General features: G+C 46.9%; 1 protein-coding gene across 9 annotated transcripts in view; it reads left to right on the plus strand.

Annotated features, from left to right (window-relative positions):
* Window positions 1–1,827: 1,827 nt before the first annotated feature.
* plce1 (phospholipase C, epsilon 1) overlaps window positions 1,828–16,659 on the plus strand; it is a 69,507-nt gene continuing 54,675 nt past the window's right edge. For 5 of the 9 annotated variants that reach the window (XM_048988037.1, XM_048988042.1, XM_048988043.1 and 2 more), the window contains exons 1-3: window positions 4,297–4,486; window positions 5,500–5,607; window positions 7,657–8,945. In XM_048988037.1, coding sequence (XP_048843994.1) covers window positions 8,004–8,945 — 942 coding nt within the window. In that variant the 5' untranslated portion in view covers window positions 4,297–4,486; window positions 5,500–5,607; window positions 7,657–8,003. Of the gene's footprint in view, window positions 2,354–4,293; window positions 4,487–5,499; window positions 5,608–6,032; window positions 6,226–7,656; window positions 8,946–16,659 lie in introns of those variants that run through there. The other 4 variants (XM_048988039.1, XM_048988038.1, XM_048988041.1 and 1 more) reach the window with 4 other exon arrangements.

The following is a 16,659-nucleotide window of genomic DNA, read 5'->3' on the forward strand; positions in this document are numbered from 1 at the left end:
AACTAAATTGTGCATTTCCAATGAAAAGCTATGTTTTTTTCTGCATTTTCATATTTCATCAGAGGTGTGTGCATTCATATTTTTAACAAAAGTGGGGAAAAGAACCGAAATGTGTCAGGTGCTGCAATGAATGACTGACATAAAACAGGCAGCAAAAGAAACCAGAGATGAATGCTGAGTCATTAATGCATTGAAACAGCAGCACTCACATTCATCTGTTGACAGAGAACTGCCCGTATAGGTGAAAGTAAGAGTTACTTTAATGCAATTTCTGCATGTTTTTGCACTGCATTTATCCAGAAAGACCCACTTTAACCATCCCTAATGTCTAAATGTGCATGAACCCATTACAAAGTAGTGCAGGCCTACAGTAAACATGTTATGCATTATTCCCACAAAAAAAAAGTGTATCTCGATTTTTCACTAATTATATGTGATTTTGGTCTAAGCCTTTCTGTTCAATGCGCACAAACTTCCAAATTATATGGCTGATAAAGTAATGAAGGAAAACTGATAAATAAATGTATATATACTTTCCCAATAGACATATTTTTAAGTACTTATCTTGAAAACGGATCCAACGGTTTTCAATGCATTGACTGACAGTTCCAGCAGATGGCAGTAATTACTTAATAATAACCCTACAGCAGTCGTTCATTGATTTTCCACCCGATTTTGTGGTTTTTAAAGTCTATGGTCATTAAACATAATTTATGTGTATTCTAACTAAACGTCAAATATCAAATTTCGATCATAAATAAGTTGGGCCTATTAATGATAATGGAAAAACCCATCAAAACTTCTATAGGGGAATTGTTAAACGAGAACAACCTTTTCACGTTTGTAGTCAGCTATAGGTCTATTATTTTCATCGTGGCCTTCCCAGAAGAAATACCTGACTATGAATGTGTATTAGACCTACATGTTATCTGGTCTTATAACGTTAAATATTAACAGGGAAAGCAGATAGCATTTGATCACATATGTTATGTAGCTGTATAAATGTCAAGTTGATGGTAAACTCTTGGTTCAGTGGTATTTACAGACCCACCCATGTTTCGATTTTGTTGTGGAACTGGGGGAAGTGAGTTTTTCGGTGAACACCCATAATCAAGGTGAGAACGGGAGTTGAAGGGGGTTTCGTGGCTGGGGTGGAGTGCTTGTACATTCCTTCAGGATGGCATAACAGTTCCCTCCTGAAGGGTAAAGGGAATTGGAAAATCATTACACATCTTCCAGAGCAGTCTGCATCTGGCCATCGTTCATGCAGCTCTTGCCAGCCAGCGCTCCCCGGCGAGCCCGCAGCGGGCACCGATTCAGGGGCTTTTATAATACGCGAGGTTCAAAAACATTACAGTAGAGATTGCTAATATCGAGTATCAAGTGGTTTTGGCTGTGCAAACGGGAGTCAAACCAGGGGAGATCTTAAAGAACACATGCCACGCTTTATAGACCGCTGGGCTAACCAAACATTTGGGACCGAAAAAAGGTACGTTTAGATGGGTCGATGCTCCCTGTACGGAAGTGTTGAAACCCGGGACAGACGTCCCATACTGGGAGCAATTTAATCGGTAAAGTTTTGCTGTTTTTCATGCCAGTTAACTCTCTTGCGTGGATGTTTTTTCTCATGATTATTACAAGAATACACTGCAAGAACACAACCACGTCAGTTTAAGCATATCAAACATGCGCGCTCTGTTTATTTACTCAAATAATGATGTTACTTAGAGGCAATATGCTTTAAATGGGCTATTTGTTTAAGAATGGAATATAAACAAAGCGTTTTAGCCAAAGCACTTTATTTAAAAATTATGCATATTTTCCCCCAGCATCAAACAGCCATCAGGCTCACGTTTCAAACATCAGACGACCCCCCCCCAACTCTTTGTTGCATTTTTTGGCAGCAGCAAACAAACCCACATCGCTACGCCGGACTTCAGAAAGCGGGCGACTCAATACAGCCTTTGTCTGGCGAGGGAGCCTCAGCTTTTTCCGATGCACAGACGTGTAAAAAAGGCACGTTGTGCGAGGCGGCCGGCGATCCGCTCGCCCGCGGTGTGCACGGGGGCTCCGAGGCGCCCCGTTAGCCTGCACGCCGGTCTGCGCACACATTCCGACGGCGTGACACAATACGCTTCACTTTATTTGCTTATTAGGGTCCACCAGCCATTGTCCTTCACGAGGAGAGCTGGATCCCTCGTTCTCGGCCATCGGGCTAGCTAGCTTAGCTTAGTTAGCGGTGACGGTTATGACTGGTGTTATGCAGAAACGCCATAGCCTACACACACGTTTAGACGGGGGATCGCAGCCAGATCTGATCAGTGAACTGCACATGGCTTTGCATTGACATGCGGTAAGTGTCAGTTTAGGATACCGCCCGTTTCTTTCTAATGCATGCATAGACACGCGTTATAACATTGGAAAAACATTACTTCGATGTTATTACTTAATAACTTTGTATTCCCATTGCAAGACTCCCTTCTCTTCAACTAGTTCACGTTCCTTCGCGTTTTTGCGCATTAAGGTTCTAGCCATTCACAAAAAAAGCGCTTCTCCGTTAGCAGCCGCGCCAATAATGAAAACGGTGAAATATTTTTCTAAATGATCATTTAAAAGCCGACCTCCTTCATACCCACAAACACGTGTGCATTTTATGTAATACTGAATAGGTACAATGATGCGTGTTTTAGACGTTGCATTTAATAGATGATGCATGTGCAGGAATTCAATCGGTTTTCATATTTTAACTATGTATTCTTTGAACTTTGTTTAGGCCTAAACGCATGATTGGTAGTGTTTGAGTGTTTTAATTTGCTGGGGATTTTGCTTATCAACTTTTAACCAGAAAGTTGCGTGTTTAAAAAGTCCCTTTGATGTCTATTTTGGCTCCATCTTAAAACGTATCCATCGTGCATACATCTTCATATATCGCGTATTGGTAAATGTTGCCTCTAATTTCCTCTGTTTACACATCTCTTTTTGACATTTGCTCGCATACTTGTATTTACCGATATATGCTTACGCCGTGATACTGGGCTGAACCCTGCAATATGAATGAATCACTCATTATGTCATTTGGTTGCATGGTAATTTGAACCATATGCCTAGAATATATTGACCCACATATATTATATGACTGGATTTTGCCTTACGGGGTAATAATTTATTGTTCTTTTCCCAATTGTTGGTTCACTTCAAATTTTGCTGGTATTACAGGTCATTGTGACTACAGGATTGGTCTTTTGGTGACATTGGGTGGTAATTATAACAACATTCAGTCAAGGTATATTGTAACATCTTTAATTTTTAAAAGCTGTAAAATGATTTTAATTGGAGAAGATTGCAGCAGTTAGACAGTTTAGTTGCAGTGGCAGTGCACGCTTTGCCATTGCCCATCTAGTTCATTCCCCCCCAGTATTGTTTAATACGCCACAACAAACGGGAATTTCCCCGTCGGTTCCGTTCATGGTGCCAGTAGCTCTCAAACCCGCAAGCTTTTCCATGCGGAGCCGCCCGCAAAGTGCTGGACGCGGAGGGGCCCCGATAGGGACCCGCAGAGGCTGTCCTACATCCAGCATAACCAAATGTTGGCAAACTGTCGCAATCGTGGGATTGTGTAGAAGTGAATACTTTTACAGACATATTCACGCTTCTTTGCCCGCTCCGTTACCCATGCATTCCCTGTCTAGTATTAATAATGCACCCCCGCGTTCTCCCGGCTACCTCACGCACATCGAGTCTGCGCATTACTCCCCCGCTCTCTGGCATCGTTCGCCCAGTCTGCTAACCAGTTCCATACGCTTATTAAGGTTTTTTTTTTTCTTTTCTTTTTTTTTTAATAAATCAGCTTGTTTGAAGTTCTACTGTTTTATATAGAATTAGACATATTTTTCTTGTTAAAGCATATAACTCTAAGCTAAGAAGCATCGCTGTTCTCCAAAACCGCGCTGAATCAAGTCCGTGCTTATAGAATAAACCTTTTAACCATCAGTCACTGTGCCAGTTTATTGTGAATATTTCAGCTGCGTCAAAACCGATGGCGACAAAAGAACCTGTTGGTGTTTTCACTGCTTTATTAATACAGATGCTACCATTTCATGGTGGTTGTAGGATTAGTGCCACTCCATTCACTTAAACGCATGTGTTGTGTTTTTATGGGGTGATGAAATGCAGGGGATTCAGGGCTACTCGTGTTGCCTGGTTGACTACAAGTTGGTCTGACTTCCTCACTACTTAAGTTGACTCCTTTATGTGAGTAATATTTATAGGAGTTTAACTGCAACCACGTCAGTATCTCCCAGTGATGCAATGCAGTCTTTAAGGGAACATCATTGCAGGTGAATCTCCGTGCACTAAATCCATAGTGGTGGAGGTCTGGAGGACGAGGGCCTGCCCACGTGTCCGTCGATATATGCGGATCGTAAGTTAAGGACCAGCGTTGCTGTAACTTTAGACACGGTGTTCACCATCAGCTGATTTTTTTAAGGTATATTGTGTAAATCGTTTAAGTATTAACCATTGAAGCTGTTTGCCAATCAACGGCAGTGTGATTTGAAATCGCAATTTTTGGTATGGTTCAGTTGTGTCATGTTCTATGATGTGAGCTCAGCTTTTCCGTTAACTTGACGAAAGTGAGGATTTGTCAGCGTTTTGTGTAATGATACGTTCGATTGGATTCGTTTATGGGAGGCCACCGTTTTGCTCTATGTAATATGACAACACACATTAACACGAGCACATATTATTGAGGATATTCTAACGACTATAAGATATGGAATTGCACACCTCATGTTGAAGGCTGACATCGGTTTAGATTGTTTCAAACGATTTTTTATGGTTTTGCAAACCTGCTTCATTCTGTTTCCCAAATATTGTGTAATATGTCTAAGACACACCTTTCAATGTGTCCAAACAGGAAAAACTTAAAATGGAGCCAGATATGACAGATGGCACACCCAGGCTGTCTAGCTCGTAAATGAGGTTTATGTTGAAAGTTAAAATCGCTTTCACGCGGTATGGTTGCGGCTCCTGTGAATGTGCAGCAAGTGGTAACATTTACGTTTTTTTATGTTTATGGCTTTCATACATATTTATCACATTAGAAACGAAAGTTGGCTCTTTACAGGCTGATATGCCCTTTCCCAAAAAGCAGATCACTGTTTATAAATTCATGAGTGTCGTCTTTGAAAGGCATGCGCATTTAATATAAAACTTAATGCCCATTTTGCAGTAGGTGTATGGGAAGATTGTGTCAGTGTTTTTTTTGTTGGCACGAGTTTTGTTATGATTTTTACGTCAATACAACATGCAGCACTGGTCTCCCAGTATCTGAAAAAGGGAAGAAAAGGGCAGCAAATGGTGCGCGTGCCACAGCCGCAGCGCTGTCCGCTGGTATTTCTGCTATAAAATAAAAGTGACTCTTTCAGGGTTTGTCTCGCCAGACTTTCAGCGAGGGCCCAGCCCTCAGAGATCATTAATGTTCCTCTCTTTCCCGGGCAGTTAGTTCTGTCCCAAGCTACCGGAGGGGAAGGAAATCGTAGACCTATGGAAAATAGTCTCATTCAGCTCTCTCACCTGCGGCTCTGCGGAGACCTTCTCGTCGTCGAGGTAAGGGTATTTCCTCCCTAATCCAGCGGCGGTCGGTGGTTTGAGTGGTGGAATGCACACCCCCTTTCCTCCGGTGACACGGGCAAGCGTTTCGTAACAAGATACGCTTGTGGACGAGAAGCCGATATGACAGGGAGACCTTTGATCGGGGTGGATGAGTGCATAGGAGCACGGAGACAGTGAGCGGAGGAAAGTTCGGTAAGGAAACGTGAGGCTTAATTAGTGATTATAAGCAGCAGAGGGACACGCTGTTGCTTTTGTCAGATGGTGCGAGTGATGTTGATCCTGGTGTGAATCAGAGTGCTCAGCTGGACCATTAGGTCTGACGGGGGAGAGGGGGTGGTGGAGCATGGGGGTGTGTCGCGTTAGACTGTCGAGCAAGATTCTTGTGTGTAGCGTAGAAAGACTAACTGACAGCAGCTGTGGTTCAGGTCGGAGCTTCGGCTGTGTGTGGTCTCAGCCTCTCCAGGATCGACCAGATGGATCTGAAGTGTCTCTGTTTGCACGGGGCCTCGTGTTGCGCTACCGTAAGCCGATGCTGTCGGGGAAGCCATCCTGGCTCGCGGCGTTAGAATAAATCCTGTGTGCTGTTTAGGGCCGGGTGTGTTAACTACAGAGGTGAGTTCATCATTGTGTAATTGTTTTGTCTCTACTGGGCGCATCCGTTCCGTGTCAGTTTTGGACAAAACAAAACAGCTGAGCTTTGACTGCAAAAAAGCTAAACTGACTGTTAAAAATATATAGAGAGAACTGTCCAAGAAACTTGTTTAGATCAACTGGAAAAAAAGTCTTTGACACATAAAAAAATAGCATGATATTGAAATCTAAAACTCACATTTTGCGTTTTATGCAGTAACAGACGATGTCTGCATGGGTGTAGTGATTGAAAACGCATGAACTTGCCCCCCCCCTCCTCCCCCAGCCGCCTCCATTATTGACGTGTTTTGCGTGGGTGTGGGAATTTCATTGCATAGCTCCCTGTCTCACTGAACCAGCCCAGAATCCATTTCTTCCCCCATAATCTTCAGTCTTGCCTTCCTTGCTCCCTGTACACACCACCTCCCCCCCCCGCCCCGACCCCCTTAAAGAGGCCTAGCATTCCTGCTGCCCACACGCTTTCAGAGTCTTTTTTTCCCTTTTTTTTTGGTGCTTCTCGCTGCATTCGTGCTTTAGGAAATCCAGCCCCCCGAATGCGTTGGCCAAGGGGACACGGCACTGAGCACCGGCGGTGTGCAGACCGCTAGCTAAACGCTCCCCTTCTCTTGTCCACACATCCATTGGCACACTGACCTGGTGCCGCTGGGCCGGGATATGGGAGACGCGTGTTTTCAAAATCCGTGCAAATGGCTCCCTCAGACAGGACCAGTCACCTCCGCCAGCAGGTCATCCGGAGTGTGACAGGATGTGGGGGCGGGATGATGCCCCAGGTCAGAATTCGAAGTCTGTACAGTGACTCAGTGCCTAGCTACGTAGGTTCACACCTCCAAGGCTGGGGTTTCCAATCCCGTCGCTCCCGCTGTGAAGCTTTCCTCCTGACTTACGGGTTTCTGCCTGGGATCTGAAGATGTATATATCTGTGTGGGTCATATTACATGGTGGGGACCAAATGTCCTCACAATATGATGATAACTTCTTGCTGGGACCACCTTTTCGGTCCCCACAAAGTGGAAATTCATTTGTATGAAAATCTGACTGCAGTCAAAAAAAACTAAAAATGCCAAACGTCTTGTATTTTGCTTGGTTGCTTATGGTTACAGTTAGGGCTGGGTAGGGTTAGGGTTGTCATTGTTGGGATTAGGGTTTTTCCTAAAGACATGAATGGAGCGTCCTCATAAAGATATAAATCCAAATGTGTGTGTGTGTGTGTGTGTCCATGTTAAAACACTGCGTTCTGCATGTGCTGACGTTCCGTTAGGGTACGAAGTGCTCTATGTGATTCCTACCTAGATGAGACCCTCAAACTCTGAGCGGAGCCTTCTTCCATCCGCCGTCAGGGATGCATCCGCGCTTCGCTAACTCGCGTCTCTCGTCTCCCCTGTGTTTCCGCAGTGTACCTTACCGGCCGCTGGCCTCCACTGGCTAAGGATGTCCGCGGCTCCGAGGAGGACTGAGCCGGGGCTGCCGGTGTCGCGGTGACATGCGAGCGACGCAGCCAGGGAACCTGCTCAGGAAACACACTGCTCCAGCTAGGACTGTTTTCCCACTGCTTGGTTATCTCAGCTGGAAGGACTTCTTAGCTTGTTGACGCCTTTTCCCCTTTTCTTGCCCCCCCTCCACACACATACACACTTTTCTCTGGGGGATTCAAGAATTTCAGCCAAGCATCTGAGGTTCACCCTCCTTCCTTCCGTCGTCAGGCCCAGGTCTGTAGTGTGACGGTGTGCGGCAGGGCCTGCATGGACCTCGCTGTCCTGTGCGTTGCCCCTGGTCCCAGTGGAGCGGGTCACACCCGAGGGACATCTGCACCGTCAGTAGGGGGCAGAAGAGAGTTGTGCCCCCTTGGCAGCAGCCCAGAAGGAGAGCCGTCTGACTCGGGGTCCCCTAACTGCCAGAGGGAGTCTACCGTGGAAATAGACTTGGTCCACAGTGCCCACTGGAGGGAGGGGCCAGGGATGCTGGCGTGCAAACACCCAGTGGAAATGTGCGGGGTCTGCCAAGATGCTAGCACTGTCACCACAGAGCCCGCCGATGAGCTTGGGCAGGATGGGGTCAACCGCCGCCTTGACGTGGCTCCACCTTCAGGGCTGATGCCAACAGCGAGTTGCTTGGGGGCTTCCCCAGGACAGCCAGACCCCTGTTACAGAGTGGTACCTCATTGGAATGATGTGTGGAGAGACCACTTGCCAGATGGATCTCTGCATGTCGCTGCCGGGGGGGCCTCCGGCGGCCGGACAGGGAATTCAGTGACATGCCTGAGAAGGAATGCGGGTCCTGCCAGGCATCGTCCCAAGGATGTCCTCTACGGTTCGGAAAGGTCTAGCCAGAAACTGGAAAGTCCCACAGGGGTGTCAAAGCCGAACGGCAGCTCCAAAATCAGCGCCGGCATCGGCGTCGGCAGTCTGCAGGCGGGCAGCTTCCCGCAGCCCAAGAAGGACCGCTCCACCATCCTGATCCGCCGCTTCAACAAGCACGACGTGCCGGTGAGGAAGCTGATCTGCACAGGCACTCGCGCCATCGTGCAGAAGCTGCCGTCGGGACACATGGGCGCGAGGCCGCGGAGGGCGGAGTCTGGCGGGAGGCCCCCAGGTCCCACAGAACTTGGCACCTTAGCAGCCCACGGCACCTACCAGTGGACCTTTGGGCTCCTCCTCCTGCATGTCGGGGCCGGATCCTCGGAGGTAAGGTTACTTGACTTTCCCACGGATGCCGGGTTCTCCCGGAAATAGCCTCTGAGCTCCAACTCTGTGTGCAGCTGTCCCCAGTGAGATATTGCAGGCTTCCCAAGGCACTCTGATAGGGTCATGTTCACATCCGCTTGCTATTTTTTTTACCGCGTTTTCCCCCGAAAACATCTCCCGCTCTTTGCTATTACGACGATCTTACTACAGTTACTGATGCTCCTCCACTCCTGATGGGATTACATTCCAATATCGCCAGTCGAATATGATAAATGAACAAGTAAATAACTACTGTCACTAAGTAAATAATAACCGTAACTAAATACGAGTACAATAACTTGAAAAGTAAGTAACTGAAAACATGAAAAGATTTTACATGGATTTGACTGAACAACAAAACATTTTATGGCATCTCACTAGCCCGGGGACGGATAAAAATTCTAAGTTTGACTCCTTTATGTGCATCGCTATCGCGCCGTAAAGTGAGCAACATCCGAATATGTTGTTTATTGTTATTTATCGTCAGCTGCTGCGGTCTGCTTTATGGTCTGGTTTCTTGTGCCTCTTTACATTTTGTTCATCTGGCAGATGTTTTTTTAAAACTGACTTTGTTTGAGAGCGATTGGGATTAAGGGTTTCGCTCAGTGGCTCAGCAGTGAAATCACTCTTCCAGCCACAGGTATTGAACCAAAAACCTCCCGAAAACAGACACGACGTCCTTTTGAGCCGTCCCTCTATATCTGCACGTAAGTGAGAAATTCTGTGTGATTCATGCATAAAACCAACTTGAACTTGGCTGCTCTGCTGAGAGCTGCTCATATTTGTATATCCGGCCGACCGAATTACAGTAGTTACACTCTGCTGACCCTCTCATTCTTGGAGCATGGAAAATATTTGGAATTGTTTGGAAAAGGTCTCAGAGGATCATGTGTTATATGCTTCAAGTAACAGATAAGAGTACTGCCCTTTCCTCATTACCAGAATAATCTAATTACGATTTTAAAATGTGAGTGCTGTACTGTTATTACCGGGTTTAATATCACCTCCAGCTGGGTCTTGTGTTATTAAACTGCATTGCTTTGATTTTGAGGGCGTTCTTGTCTGTTCGGCTGCGAACTTGCTCGCTTGTAGGTGTTTGCCTGGGTTGGGGAGTGTAAGTCTTGCTCTCCCACTCAGGGACATGTGGAGAGCGGGGAGCCACATTAGCGTGGGAGGCGGGCGCTTTCACCCAACCTCTCTGCTGTTCGTCCGGAAGGAGAACCTGAATCTTTTCACAGGTGCTTCTGTCCCCACCATTGGGATAGTATGTTGAATGTGACGTCCTGGTCCTGCAGCGGAGTTTGACATGGGGGGAGGGAGGGGCAAAGAGTCATTTGTTTATACAGAAGGAGCCGTATCACCAGTCGTATGTTTAAATTGTAGCAAATGTGGTAATTGGCCAATTTAACTGTGTTGGAAACTTCAGTGAGGAACATTGTAAAGTGAAAACCTTTTCATATTCTATCCTTTGAGGCTTGTCCTAGATAACAATGGACGCTTTGTCTGTACCAGTTAATCTAATAATTTTACTGCTGTTATTATTATTATTATTATTATTATTGACAATGTCACAGTTTCTAAAAGCAATCCATTTTACACAGGAGTGCATCATTTAAACCTTTCTAGCCTTTACTACATTGCTGCTAGTACTGGCTTTAGTGCATACTGTATATTGAATTGGATCTTTTAAATTTATTTGAGTTGTCGTGCGATAAGTTGATTATCAGTGTATGCGACCAGAGCTTGGTAATTAACTGAACATCTTTCTTCCAACTGCTTTTTCAGTACTGACCCAGTACTAATCCAGTATTTATTCAGTCCTGCAGACACCCACAGTCAATCCCAGGCAGTTTAGGGCATTGTTTCTTAGTCCAATCCTTGGGGACCCCCCAGACAGTCCATGATTTTGCCTCCTCTCTGTTCCTGGGAGGGAGCAAAAACACGGATTGCCTGGGGCCCCCGAGGACCGGATTGCGGAAGCTGAAGGCTGGGGTGGACCGCGGAGGGCATGCCAGCCTGATGTCTGTGGACTGCAGGAGGAAACTCACAGTACCCTGGCAGATCATGCAACCTACACACACACACACACACACAGCAGAAGCAGCATTCGAACCCTTGTGTCGAGCCCCCTGTCCATTGTTTTGAACCCCTCCCCCTGACACCCCCCCCCCATGATCGTAAATAGTATGGATGGATGTTTGAATTCTGGATGGATAAACATTAGCTGTAGTTGTGTGATCAAAAATGTTAATATTTTTTATATTCATTTTTCAACACTTTCAATAAACAAATACCCGGCTGGACTGATATCTGGAATTGCAGTGTTTAATTAGGCTGTAATGTGATGTAGTGAGTGCGGATTGCGCAGGGTAATGAGGTCCTGGCAGGGTTAATAATGGTCTTGGTCCCTGACTCGGCCCTGCGTGCTTTCAGCTGGAGTCTGTGTGGGTTTTAGACTCCCCACGTGTGGGAGGATATTTGAAGGCTCTTTATTTCCTCACCCCTTTCCTGCTGCTCAGTTACAGTGTCATGCTCTGCGGTTGACTTACGGCCCTGGGCTGCGGCTCTCTCTCTCATATCTGTCACTGTGATGTCTCGGTGACTGTAAACGTATTGCAGTTTTGGCTCTCTATCGCCCCCCCTGAGACGCCGTCTGTCCTCCCTCTTTGCACGGCGCCGGCTTTGCCTGTGGATAATGTCACAGTGCGTCCTCCCCCCACACACCCCTTTTTTGTTTGAAACGTGACCCAAACAAAGAATCTGGGCTCCCGTTGCTGTACCGCTCTGCTGTGGCCCCGCGACTGAATCCGCGGCCCTTTCCTTGGGCTCGGCGGCGCGCGGCACTGCGCCCTCCCCACTGCCAGGGGCCTCTCCGGGGTCCAGCAGTGGAAAGTCACCGCGGTCATTCCAGCTGTGAAACCGACAGCACCCAGCGGTGGCTCTGTGTGAGGTGGGAGGGGGAGCATCCCCCCCTTTGCTGTGGGGGGGGGGGGGGGGGAGAAAGTGCTTAGCAAGGCTCTTCTGCTTTGTGACACTGCGTATGGCCAGCGTGCGGCTGCCCCAGTGAGTAAGCATCGCGAAAATGCGGTAACCATGCCGATGTCATCCCATAACCACAGCTCCCTGGTATTACTGGAGCTGGGCTGCCACAGTAAACCCCCCCCCCCAGTTGTGTCCCTTGCTGGAGTAGCTTTTATTGGCCCAGCATGCTGTGAAAATATGAGCTGTGTCAACCCTACGCTTGTGGGTTTTTTTTTCGTCTAATAATGGACCCATTGAAAAGGTTAATAATTAGGACGCCTGTCAAAACAATCTTTTTTTTTTTTTTTAGTGTTCCTGTATGGTTACCACAGAAACCAGACAGAAGGCCTCTGTCGGACCCTCGGCACTCGCTAAACTGTCACAATTAAAGGTGATCTCTTTTTCCCCCCTCGACTTTTCGAGCAGAATCCCAAGGTGTCCAGTATACGATGTTTATTTTCCAGGGCTAAGAAAGTCAGGACGCACAGGGCAAGTGTGGCTTTTTAGGGAGCAGATGAGATCATTCGGTGCTGGGGGGCACCGTCGGTCCAGGAGAATCAGCGAGTGCAAAAACTTAGGCCCTCAAGGTGGCCAAGTCGTAGCCTGTGTCAAAACACCCAAAGCACAAATTTTCTTTGATGCTCTTTGCATAAAATGTATTTTTCTGTGTAAAGCGTTTACTAAATGTCCATCCATCCATATTAGAACAGTGCAGTGTCTTAGAAATGGTTATATGGAAGATTAGAGGTTAATGAAGTTGGCTTAAGTCTTTTTTCCACCAGAAAAATATTAGGCTGAATAAATAAATAGACCAAAGTATAAGGACACCCCTATTAATTGGAGGAATTGCCTAAATTTCACTAGAGATCAATAGCGTCTATTTGTCTGTCTGTCTAAGCCAAACCCATTGTTGACACAGGTATATATTGATATCATGCAGCAAACATTGTCAGGGTGGTTGTACAGAAGAGGTTAGTGACCATCCACTTGACACTATTGTAGGATGTCAGCTTTCCCTCAAGTCAGTTTGCCACATTTCTGCCCTGTTACAGCTGTCCTGGTCAACTAAAGTCAATATGTCTGGGAACAAGCTCACAGAAAGGGACCTGTTCACCCAACATCAACCAGAATGGCAGCAAATCCCAGTGGCAATGTTCCAGTATCTACTGGAAAGACTTCCCAGAAGAGTGCAGGCTATTATAATAACAATCGGCTGACCAGCTTAACATTAATACCCTTATTTTCTGAATGAAATGATGGACAAGCTGGTGTCTACATACTTTTAGCCATATAGTGTGTTATATAACACCGATCAGCTGAGCATTTGAATGCACACCAAAGTGGTGTTATGTGTTTTCTGCTTATCTGTAAATCTATACTCAAACATACCCTTCATTTGTTTTTAATAGCATGCAGACTGACTGATGTTAACATCGGTGCGAAGGGACAGACCAGCGATTATGGAAATGGTTGCCACTGCAGTCTGAACTTCCGTAAACGTCCCGAAGGGCTCTTGCCTCTGGGCGGCTACGACTTGGCAAATGTCACCATTTGTTGGGCACAGCCCTGCTGGCTGGACGGCCCGGTGCTGTCATGCTGGCCCGCAGAGCTCACCCACTTGTGTTTACAATATATATCCTGAGTATCTTGTGGTTCCCCTTTTCCGGAAGATGGAGTATAAGTGATTTTTTGGGGGGAGGGGAGAATAGATGAGTTTCTCTCCCCCTTAGGGCATTAGGGGTAAACACGACAAGTTATAATGGTGCCGTTCTTCATTAGTACTGTCAGAGAACGAGAACGCATAGTAGGTTTTGCTTCCCCATCAATTTCAAGTGAGGCATTGTTCTTAATTGGAGCCGTTATGGGAAACTTGAATTCCGCTTCCCCATAGATCTCCAGTAATGTATTGGGTTTGTTTCCATCCATTTTCTGTTACTGTTTGTGTTGTTCAGGGTCAGGGGGGGGGCTATAAGCAGAAGGCAGGGAACAACCCAGGATGGGGCACCAACCCATCGCAGGGCACAATGCAGGGAACAACCCAGGATGGGGCACCAACCCATCGCAGGGCACAATGCAGGGAACAACCCAGGATGGGGCACCAACCCATCACAGGGAACAAGGCAGGGAACAACCCAGGATGGGACACTAACCCATCACAGGGAACAAGGCAGGGAACAACCCAGGATGGGACACTAACCCATCACAGGGCACAATGCAGGGAACAACCCAGGATGGGGCACCAACCCATCGCAGGGCACAATGCAGGGAACAACCCAGGATGGGGCACTAACCCATCGCAGGGCACAATGCAGGGAACAACCCAGGATGGGGCACCAACCCATCACAGGGAACAAGGCAGGGAACAACCCAGGATGGGACACTAACCCATCACAGGGCACAAGGCAGGGAACAACCCAGGGTGGGGCACCAACCCATCACAGGGCACACACACAGGCAGTTTGGTATCTGCAATTAATCTCAGCATGTTTTTGGATTTAAAGCATGTGAATTAATATATCAATTTTGAAGATTTGCTTACGTTCGACCCAAGAGGTTACATGAAGTGATATGCAGCTTGTCCAAGCTCTGAGGCATCTGTAGTGCTGGAATGACCTCAGGACCAGCTCACAGTCATTGGCTTGGAGGTGGTGAGATTCAGGCCAGGCTCGCGCGGGGGAGCATAATGGGGAATGGCAAAGGAGAGCCACCTGCCGCCCCTGGAAAAGCAGCCAACAAATTCGGAGTTTCCTTTCAGTCGGCGTCTGGATGGCGGTTGGTTGGAGGGGAGCCGGTCCTGGATGACACGTGCCATACCACGCTCAAAGGACAAGAGTACGGTCGCCTCGGTTACTGGGAAGCTATGGCGGGTCACTTCAGAGAGCCAGAGGACAAAGAGCCTAAGCGTCCTTCCAGTAACTGCCCCCCCTCTCCCCACGCCCCCATCTCAGCAGTATTAGGGGCTTTGGCGCGATTCACGACTAACAGGCAAATTCCTTTGCTGTGCACTCACGCTTCGGAGACTTCCGAGCGGGCGAGGTGGCGGGAGCGATGGGTCACGGCACGGAACCCCGCAGGAGTTTCGCTTCTTTCCGGGAGGTTCTCGGAAGAGGGCCAAGTGTCTGGCTCAGCGTCCCACCCCGTCGTTACTCACCGACGGGGCACGGCCTCCTGGGGAAGTATGTGACACGCGGGGAAGGAGCATAATAAAGCCAGTGTTCTGGAAGAGGGCTGCTATTTAGGAGTGAAGGATCATGGGAGTAAGACAGTAAACAGGACTGTCCTGGGGCTCCCAGGTAAGCCTTGCCCATCCGTCCCTGATGCCCCTTGGGGAAATTCTCTTTTCTCCTGCCCTGTCTTGCTCCCCATGAGGCACAGAAATATGCAGGTGACAGGAAGCTTGGGGGTCACAGCACAGGGACATCCAGCACGCAGCACCCCTGGGGCTGGGGGTTAAGGATGCTGCTGAGGGGCTCAATGGTGGCATCACTCTGCCCGCCCTGGGATCTGAACCGGCCACCTACTGATTACAGATTAGAAAGTCCTAACCTGCTGAGTCATACACGACCCCCCCCCCAATATACATCAATGGCCAGAAGGATTGGGATGGGACTGGTTTATCAATTGGAGAAAATCAAATATTAATTATATTACAGGACTAGGCCAATTAGCCTTAGCCTTGAAAGGGGATACTGGTAACATTAGCCTGCTACTGCCTTAAGTAAGGAAGATGACGAGGAGACAATAACGTATAATAACATGTTTTTATTCATGTACCTACCCACAGGACAGGAATGCCAGCCAACAGAAGGTAGCCAGCCCATTCTCAATGTATCGCTTTTGATCCCAAGAACAACGTGATTCTGCCGAAATTAGCAAGCAATTATAGCGTATCTTGAACAAGCCGACTGCAGACCGTGGCGTGAAATTAAAATATCAAATGATTAACAGACAGTTAATATAGGCTTATGGTCATAAAACAACTTAAAATGTAAATAGCGTCAAACAATCATGCTGCCTATGGTTTAGGCTGCATCTAACATCGATGTTATTGAATCTAGCGGTTTACGCAGTGAAATCCAAACCGTTTACAGACCGTTTTTTTCAGGATTTTGGGAGTTACCGTTCGCTTAAGCCTTGATGTTTGAATCGCATGAGAGAACTGTTTCCGGAGCCATCCTGGGTTCAAGCCAATATGCAACAGTGTTATATACCTTGGTGTTTTAATCAATCCAAAATAAAAATAAAACGAAAACGTCCCCCCTGTCATAGAAAAGAGGAAGAGGCTCTGTAAACTATACCGCTATTTTTTCCACAGTTTATTCATATTTAGTGTTTGGATGTAATGCAACACACAATTCAAGGTTTGGTACAAACCTCGGTTGTGGGATCACAGTTTGGTGTAGTTTTGGTACAGCAGGGAAAACAGTGTGTTCTGATATTTATTATTAAAACCGCAAACACAATTAGGAAAAGTTGTAAACCGAAGGCAGTGTGTCTTTCAGTGTCTGAATCAGAAGATGCACTTATTTGCACATTGTAAAAAATATATCAAATACATTTTAAAATCAAAATATTTCACATCAGAAATATAATGAACTAAGTCCTGTCTTTAGTACTTGAGTATGATCACCTAGCTGAATTTGCTTAAATGCCA

Source organism: Brienomyrus brachyistius, chromosome 20, assembly GCF_023856365.1.
Source record: "Brienomyrus brachyistius isolate T26 chromosome 20, BBRACH_0.4, whole genome shotgun sequence".
Lineage (NCBI taxonomy): Eukaryota > Metazoa > Chordata > Actinopteri > Osteoglossiformes > Mormyridae > Brienomyrus > Brienomyrus brachyistius.